The sequence below is a fragment of the Sceloporus undulatus genome, unplaced genomic scaffold, assembly GCF_019175285.1.
Source record: "Sceloporus undulatus isolate JIND9_A2432 ecotype Alabama unplaced genomic scaffold, SceUnd_v1.1 scaffold_395, whole genome shotgun sequence".
NCBI lineage: Eukaryota > Metazoa > Chordata > Lepidosauria > Squamata > Phrynosomatidae > Sceloporus > Sceloporus undulatus.
In genome coordinates, this window is record NW_024803315.1 from 1 (window position 1) to 8577 (window position 8577).

At 48.2% G+C, this 8577-nt stretch overlaps 1 protein-coding gene across 1 annotated transcript; it reads left to right on the top strand.

Moving 5' to 3' along the window:
• The first annotated feature begins 546 nt into the window (after positions 1 to 546).
• LOC121917724 (AP-1 complex subunit mu-1-like) lies at positions 547 to 8314 on the top strand. Its single transcript, XM_042443846.1, has 9 exons — positions 547 to 784; positions 2590 to 2737; positions 3590 to 3716; positions 4000 to 4142; positions 4613 to 4684; positions 5280 to 5438; positions 5774 to 5899; positions 6350 to 6425; positions 6802 to 8314. Exons 1-9 carry the CDS (start codon positions 624 to 626, stop codon positions 6822 to 6824), a joined length of 1035 nt encoding a protein of 344 aa, XP_042299780.1. The 5' UTR covers positions 547 to 623; the 3' UTR covers positions 6825 to 8314.
• Positions 8315 to 8577: the final 263 nt, after the last annotated feature.

Genomic DNA, 8577 nt, shown 5'->3' on the forward strand with positions numbered 1-8577 from the left:
CTTTGGACATTGTTCTTTTATTCATGCTGCCTGGAATTGAATTAGTTCTGTTAGCTGTGGCAGTGCCCAGCTGGCTTGTTTGGCTTCTTGACTACCCAAATCTACCTCATGTTTCTGCTTCTGAAAGTAGCATATTTGTTATTAAAATGTTTAAACATACTTTTTAAATAGTTTTCATAAAATGGGGTAGATGCTTCTTTTAAGACAAGATGACTAAATTTAAAATTTGAGTCAATAAGAAACAACTTGAAAACGTCCAGGCATTTACTAGTTCCTGAACCTGATCTCCAGTGGTTGCCACTTCTAAGAAGAATGCCTGCGTCTCTTTGGTATTCTCGTTTCTCTACAAGGTTGTTCAGGTTAGTGTGGCATGCTGATAGATATTGACTGGTAAGTTTTGGCTGTGAGGGCCTCCACCTTCTGCCTGGAATTAGTTGTCCTTTGCTGAGACAGCCAAAGGCAGAAAAGAGTCTCAAGGGAGGGGCACTGCTGATTGGGGTGGGGGGTGTATTATTATTATTATTATTATTGTGCATTTCCCTCCTTGAAACATCTTACTGTGGTGTCAAAGCAGTTTAAATTTCAAGAAAGGGTGAGACAGCTTTTGGGGTGTTAGGAACCTTATGCTATTTTCTGATTTTGTCTTTTTCCAGGTATTTTCTGAATATTTCAAAGAGTTGGAAGAGGAGAGCATTCGGGATAACTTTGTGATAATTTATGAACTTTTGGATGAACTCATGGATTTTGGCTATCCACAGACCACTGACAGCAAAATTTTACAAGAGTGAGTGTTGGTCTGGCTGCTTACAGGCAGCAGTTAGTGGGAGGGGACTCAGTGCTAGAGGAGTCCAGTTGAGCAACAGGGTGGGCAGAGTGGAAAGCGCAAGGGCCCTTGGGGGACAGGTGGATTGTGGGTAGACGAGGGTGATGCCTTCAGCATCATGAAACCATTGCAATTGTCAAGATCTTTTTTTTTTACTCTCTTGAGCAGGGTAGGCAACCTTTTTGAGCCGGGGCCGGGTTGCTGTCCCTCAGACAACTGGGGGGCCGAAGCCAGGGGGTGGAGCTTCCACCCTCCGGGGGTGGGGCTGCGTGCCAGGGGCCGAGCCACACGCTGGGGGCGGAGCTTCCGCCAAAGCCCCACGGGGAGGATGAGGCGTGTGCCCACCCTCTCCTCGGTCCCTTTCTGGCCAAACACCCCCAACCTGCATTCCAAAACACACACAACAGCACATTTGGGCATGTCACATGGCTTTACTTAACGTGGCCTCTTGCATATTTCAGAGGCTTATTCCATAACCCAAACCCCTTGGTTTACACCTTAGCATTGGTTTACATGGTATGCATATTGAACACATGTCCAGTTGGTTTCACCGTTCTTGCCACCAAGTGTACTTCTCAGAAGTGTGTATTAAGGGACTTTGGTTTTTCTTCACGGCGCATGAGTTTGTAAAAATCACAGCAATTTACATTGGCCTTGCCTCAGAGGCTTTCTGATATCAATATCACCATTAAAGAACCAAAAAGACACAGAAAAGGCACTTTGGAAAGTTACATTCTCTCGGCTTCAGAAACAGTGCCTGCATGCCTCTCTAGCTGACTCATATCATCATCATCACACTAGCATTATTAAAGCAAGGGAGTCTTGTTAGCATTAAAAGCACCCAAAACACACTTTGGAAGGTGACACTCTCTTGGCTTCTGAAACAGTGCCTGCATGCCTTTCAAGCTGACTCATATCATCATCATCACCACACTATCATTGTCAAAGCAAGGGAGACTTGTTAGCACTTAAAGCACACAAAATAAAATTTAAAAAACCTTGAGGCCTCTGGCCACTCATCACCTCCTCCTTCTGCTCCCCCTCCTCCTCTTCCTCCTCCTCCTCCTCCTCTTCCTCCTGCTCCTCCTCCTTCTGCTCCCCCTCTTCCTCCTCCTCCTCCTTCTGCTCCCCCTCCTCCTCTTCCTCCTCCTCCTGCTCCCCCTCCTCCTCCTTCTGCTCCTCCTCCTGCTCCCCCTCCTCCTTCTCCTCCCCCCTCCTCCATGCGCCGTGCGGCCTGGGGGCAGGGCGGAGGAGGCAGAGGAGAAGGAGATGGGTGGCGCGGGACCACGCGGGGAGGGCAGTGTGGGCTTCCCCCTTTGCCTCCTCTGCCCCAGGCTGCGCAGCCCTCCTCTTCCTCCTCCACGCGGTGGAGGAGGAGGAGGGCAGCGTTGTCAAGTGGTTGTGCGGACGTGGAGGAGGAGGCGGCGGCAGCAGAACCGGGCTGGGGCCGGTCCTGCCGCCTCCATGGGCCGCATCCGGCCCTCGGGCTGGGGGTTGCCGACCCCTGCTCTTGAGGGTTACTAGTTCTGTGCTCCCTGGGAAAACACATATCAGTATCTACTTCTGGGAATTGTGAGAACACTGTGGCTGGACTCCCTTAGCAGTATTCATTTGATAGGCCTATGTGCATGACACTTAGCTGTTCATCTTTCTAGAAGATATGCATGTTTCACCAAGGCCTGACTTACAAATCCATTCAGTTTTATACACGTGAGGTGCTAAAATGCATAGAAAAGCTCTGAATTTTTTTACCTCTGATTGAAAAGGTACATAACACAAGAAGGCCACAAGCTGGAAACAGGCGCGCCCCGTCCTCCTGCCACAGTTACAAATGCTGTCTCTTGGCGGTCTGAGGGGATCAAGTACAGGAAAAACGAGGTCTTCTTGGATGTCATAGAATCTGTCAATCTCTTGGTATGTGCATGCTTTTTTGGTTTTTTAAATATTAGCAGGCAGTTAAGACATGAATGCAAATATTTTGGAAAGCCCCTGAGAAAAAGATGGACAGTTGGTTCTTCTATAGCCTTTCAGACTAAGGGCAGAGGACCCTTTCCCAGTCCAGGGTCGCTCACCCAGTTTAAGCAACATGCAGAGGCCTTTTCTTGTCATTAGATCTTAAGCTGGTGTGCCAAAGTCTGAAGAGGACCAAAGGCAAAGGGATGGAACCTAAATCCATCTGCTGGTTTCATTTTACCTTTTTAGAAGGGGGAAAACCTTTACAAAAGCTGGGAAGCCATGAAATAATACTGTAATTGCAGAGATGGCAGGGATGACAGCCAGGGGTACACCACCGGGGCTTCACTTGCCATTTTAACTAGAGCTGTGGCTGGGAATTGAATGTGGGCTCTTCCATTTCTGCAAAAAAATTAGTTTCTTTTCAAAAATCAGTTAAAAATAAATACCGAAACAAAGCAACTAGATCACTTGTATTCCATGGGCTCTGTAGTGTACTTCAGGTTTTTAAAAGATTGTGAGAGCAGGATGGGTGCAGAACCTGGAGCTGGTCCTAAGCCCTGTTCCCTTCTGGTGTCTGGGCACTTGAAACACCAGAGGACAAAGAAACAAATCTAATAGTCCAGGCAAAGCAGAGTGACTGCCATGGGAACACTGGCCTTTTGGCTGGCCTTTTGAGGGGACCTGCATTAGGCTTTGAGGTATCAGGTTCTCCAACCTGATACACAGAGAGTAGTGTAGAGGGAGTAGTCCACCATTAGAGGCAGAATCATCTCAGTGTCTCGGTCCTCGATTGGTCCCTTCTTCCTTCAGGTGAGTGCCAATGGGAACGTCCTGCGCAGTGAGATCGTGGGGTCCATCAAGATGAGAGTTTTCTTGTCAGGGATGCCTGAGCTCCGCCTTGGCTTAAATGACAAAGTTCTCTTTGACAACACTGGCCGTGAGTATGTTTACTGCAGCTTCCCACATGGGAGTTTCTTGCCCATTCTTGCCCTCTCTCCTCTTGTACGACAGCCTTTGAGAAGAGTGAAGTTGGGCTGGGCAGGGTTTAGGGTGAGTGGGGGTGTTTTTAAAAGTCAAATGGTTAAAGGGCGTTGGTTGGTGGGCTGTCCTATGAGGCCATGTGGCATGTTGACTCTGCTCCTGTGTGAAGGTCTGCTTTATTTTCACCTGCTGTTGGCATATTTTCCAAGCCAGGATCTTTTTTTCTCTTTTCCGGTCAGGTGGCAAAAGCAAATCTGTAGAACTGGAGGACGTGAAATTCCACCAGTGTGTTCGCCTTTCCCGCTTTGAAAATGACAGGACCATTTCTTTTATCCCACCTGATGGGGAGTTTGAGCTGATGTCTTATCGCCTTAATACTCATGTAAGTTTCTAGTGATCTTAGGATGCAGACAGTCTCTTTTCTCAGTGCATGCTCTCTCCCCCCGCCCCATCTCTCTTTGAGAGCAACTGCTTTCAGGTGTTTTCTTATGCCAAGAATGGATCATGGTGGGAATGGATCATGAGGAATAAAGTAGTATTCCATTGTGTTCTTGTGAGTAGTGGTAGTCATGAGGGTGAGGCAATCCAGAGATCTTTGGGAGGAAAGCTGTGAGGCCTGGCTGCCAGGTGTCTCCCCACCGCCTCTAGTGAAGAGCTCTCTGTGATTCAGGTGCTTGCAAACTATCTTCACTTCCATCCCCAATCCTCACTCTGCTCTGCCACAGCCACAGCCACAGCCACAGACTTTGCCGGTGTAGGATTCTTTCTAAGTTCTGTTTCTGATATTCTCCTCTCCCTTCTGCCACCCTGAAGGCTAGTGATACCATGGCTGTTGTATTTCTTTATATGTAGGTGAAGCCTCTGATCTGGATTGAGTCAGTCATAGAAAAGCATTCCCACAGCCGCATTGAGTACATGATCAAGGTCAGTGGAAACCGGGGGGGGGGGGGCTTGTGTTCCCCACTTGCCTCTGCTTTTCTGGGCAGTGAGGTGTCAAAGCCTCTTAGGCAGGCTCCCTTGAACCCAGGCAACTCCTTTCTGCTGGTGACCAGTGGCTCTTGAAGGGCCATGAAATTTTGGAGGGAATAGTGGCACCTGTGGTGGATACACCCTGTTTCGGAAGGCCTAGTAAAGGTGCCCTTGAAGGGCTGTGTCATCCACTGCAGAGCGTACCACAGAGAGTGTAAAGGATCCCAACCATTCTTGGATGAGAATGTAGGATGTCAGTTATGTTGTTCAGCTGAGATGTCAGATGTCGTTTATATTGTTCAGCTGAGCTCGCCTAGGTCTGATCCAGAGCTCTTCGGCTCCTTCAAAAAAGGAAAGGTTTAACAGATGACAATCTGCACATTCATGCTTGAGATTCCATCTCCAGCTTCAGAACAGAATGGTTCAGTAGTTCTGTGAATGAAGTGAAAATCCCTTCCCTGGCTATCTTGGGTTTTAAATGTTTACAGTGCTGAGATGTAGGGAAAGGGAGGTGGGCTGAAATGCCGATGGAAAGTTGAACTCTTTTTAGGCCAAGAGCCAGTTCAAGCGCAGATCCACAGCCAACAATGTGGAGATTCACATTCCGGTTCCAAATGATGCTGACTCGCCCAAGTTCAAAACGACTGTTGGCAGTGTCAAGTGGGTGCCTGAGAACAGCGCCATTGTCTGGTCCGTCAAGTCTTTCCCGGTAAGCTGGCCCAGGACCCTGCCTCCCATTGCAAGGGAGGGAAGTTTCTGTGGCAACATCTTGGGCAGCCCTTCTGTTGATAGACTGACCACTCAAAATAGACCTCAGTTTTAGTTTGCTGGTCTGAGAAGGGCCCAGGTGGGCTTTCTCTGTCCCTGATCTTAAAGGGAAGATTCATGCTCATTTGCTTTAACCTGCTGGTGACCCACTCTGGACTGTTTCCACAGTCCGAAATGAGCTGGGTGGGTTTGGGGGCTCCATGGGACCATTTTTCTGACTCTTACCTGATAGCCAGGGAGGAGCAATGTCAGTGTCTTGCTCCCTCTTTCTTGCAGGGTGGGAAGGAATACTTGATGAGGGCTCATTTTGGGCTCCCAAGTGTGGAAGCTGAAGACAAAGAGGGCAAGCCCCCCATCAGTGTCAAGTTTGAAATTCCATATTTTACTACTTCAGGAATCCAGGTGAGAGAGACTTTTTATCTTTGCATTTGCTTTTGTCTTTCTGGTTCTCTTTCAGTGTTGAAAGGTCACATTTTTGGATTGCGGCTTGCAGAAATCTCTACACCCCCCCCTCCAACCTCTACTCATTGTATAAATAAACACCACTAATTTAGCTTGCTCTGGTAGTTACATATTGTTTTTCCTGACAAAGCTGTACAAAGAGTGTGGTAGAAATAATTTACTTCAGAGAACTGAACTATTTAAAATCAAAATGATTTTGGCCTTTTCGCATCTGTCCCCTTTTGAGAAGTAAATTTTTGAGGAAAATGGAGGCCACATGTTGCCCATTGCTGATGACAGGCCTCTGAAAGGACTGCTAGATGAGTGGGGGGATTGTGAAAGGGGGAGCAGAGCGGGTCAGCCCCTCAAGGCAGGTCTATAAATCACATGTCGATTTTTTTCTTTTATTAGGTCCGCTACTTGAAGATCATTGAGAAGAGCGGCTATCAGGCATTGCCCTGGGTGCGCTACATCACCCAGAATGGAGGTGTGTTGACAACAGGCTTACTACTTTGTTGGCTGCAGCAGCCTGCTTCCCAACTAAGAAAGTACTGGGGAAATGGAACAGTGTCCTTGGGTGTGTATGTGCATAGATATGTGTAGATGTTTTCCTTGGGGATGGTACAGGCACAAGGGTCAAGCCAGACTGAACTTCCATTGTGCAAGCAATGTGCAAGAGAGAGAGCGTAATTGTGGGGAGTCCATCCCTCCTGGCAGGTTCAGGAGGGGGTACCTCTAGGTATCGGGCCGGGTGGAAAGTCTCAGAGTGAACCAGGGCAGCGAAGTAGGGAGTTGTCATGCTTTCTACATGAGAGCACAGAGTTTGGGGAAGCTGTGCTCATTAAGCATTTTTTGTGCCCTAGATTATCAACTGCGGACACAGTAATGTCCAACTACACGGCCACAACCATGAAAGCAAGTCTTCACTTCAAAAACACATTTGGTGCTTGGGTCTTAGTGGCCGGAGGAAGGACCAAGCTGTGTCCCACACCCAGCTGTGCCCGGGCTGGTGCTTCCTGCAGACCTTGTGAATGCCCCTTCCCCATCTGTGGCCTGTTCAGTGTTGTTGATGTTAGGAGTAGCTGTTACTCAGAAAGGAAGGCAGGAGCCAGTGTTGGTAGCCAGACCTAGCCTGTCTGATGTCTGTATTTTGGGAGGTTGGTCCATGAGTGCCTCCTTCTGAAACGTTGTGAGTATTAGCTTGAATATTTGCTTCTCTTGCAAGAGAAATACTTGTTGATGCATCTTAATTCTAGTAAATTCCAGATCATCTCTAGTCTAGGGACACTTTGAAAGTCAGCTTTGCTTATGTGTTTCTGAGCTCTTTTGTAAACTGCTAACAGTCCAATTTGGAAACTGAACACCCAGCTCGAGGGAGTGAGGAGGAAGTTGGTGTGGTGGCATCTGCCACATGAGGGCACAGAACAGCAGTTGGGGATATTGGCTCTTTTTCATAATGCTGCTGCACAAATGGGGAGATTGCAGCTGTGGAGTTCTTAGAAGCAGCAGCTCTTGCCCCACCAACCCCCCCTACACAAGAAGATTCCTCATGTATAGAAGATTGGCCTTTTCCCTAGCAGGGTGGTTTACTTGGTGTAGGGAGACCTCTGAAGAAGTATTCCCTCCCCAAAACAGCCCTGAGGTATGCCACATGGTTGCTTGTGAGGGCAGAGGGGCTGTTGTCATGACTGCAAGGGTGATTGCAAGGGTGATTCTAGCCAAAGAAGGCAAGCATCATCCTAGAAGAGGGGCAGGAGGCAAATGTTACTTCCTCCTCCTTGACCACCTTTCTGCTCCAGAGCCATTGCTGCTTTGAATCTCATTGACTGGTTGCCCTCTTTGCCCAGAACAGCAGTGACATGTGCTGCTCAGCCTTGTCACCTGTACAGTCCACTACCTGCCTTTCCCTCTGAAAAACGGTGTTTCAACTTTGTGCCATGTTTTCAATGACTGTGCTAGAGTTTCTTTCTTAAAAGACAAGTTTGAGGGGAAAGGATTGGAAGAACCAGATGCCCCAGACATCCGAGGAAGGTTTGGGGGCCGATGCTTCTTTTGCAGGCAAAGGATGGTTGTTACATTCCATGAGACTGAGGCAATCTGTGGAAAAGCAGGGAGGGGGAGGTGGGGGTGCAGTTGTGCTCTGGAGATGTATGTGTGGGGTGCCTCACAGTTGTACTTAAGGTGTGTTGAGGAGGTGCCACCATCTCAAGGGTGGAGTGGCCTTTGAAGGATGAAGTTGCTTTGGAGGTGTCATGAGGTCATGGCAGGTTTCTCCCCTCTACCCCAAACATAATCAAGCACCTATCATGGCCACGGAAGGCCTTTATAGCTGTTGCATAAGTGTCTGTTCAAATAAATCCAGTTTCTCTTAATCAAGACCTTGGGTAATCTTTGATCTGGATGGGCTAGACATGTTTTTTGGGGGGAGAAGGGCTAAGGGCTTACAGTTGCTGTGCCAGTTCTAGAGATGGGCATGTGATTCAAGAAGTGTGTGATTTTGAGGGGCCCTTTTCTCTTCAGGACCCTCCTCTTGCCCACAGCTGATGCATGACATCCCAGAGCCTGACTGATGGATAGTACACCCTTCTCCACTGAACTCCTACATGGTGTCCTTCTATGGGTCCCTCCTTTTACCCTCT

Bases quoted from the DNA above. Each gene is read 5' to 3' on its own strand.
- LOC121917724 (XM_042443846.1), top strand. From the start codon at position 624: ATGCTATTTTCTGATTTTGTCTTTTTCCAGGTATTTTCTGAATATTTC. The intron at 785-2,589 runs GTGAGTGTTGGT...CTGATTGAAAAG, and splicing joins GACAGCAAAATTTTACAAGA to GTACATAACACAAGAAGGCC. The intron at 3,717-3,999 runs GTGAGTATGTTT...TTTTCCGGTCAG, and splicing joins TCTCTTTGACAACACTGGCC to GTGGCAAAAGCAAATCTGTA.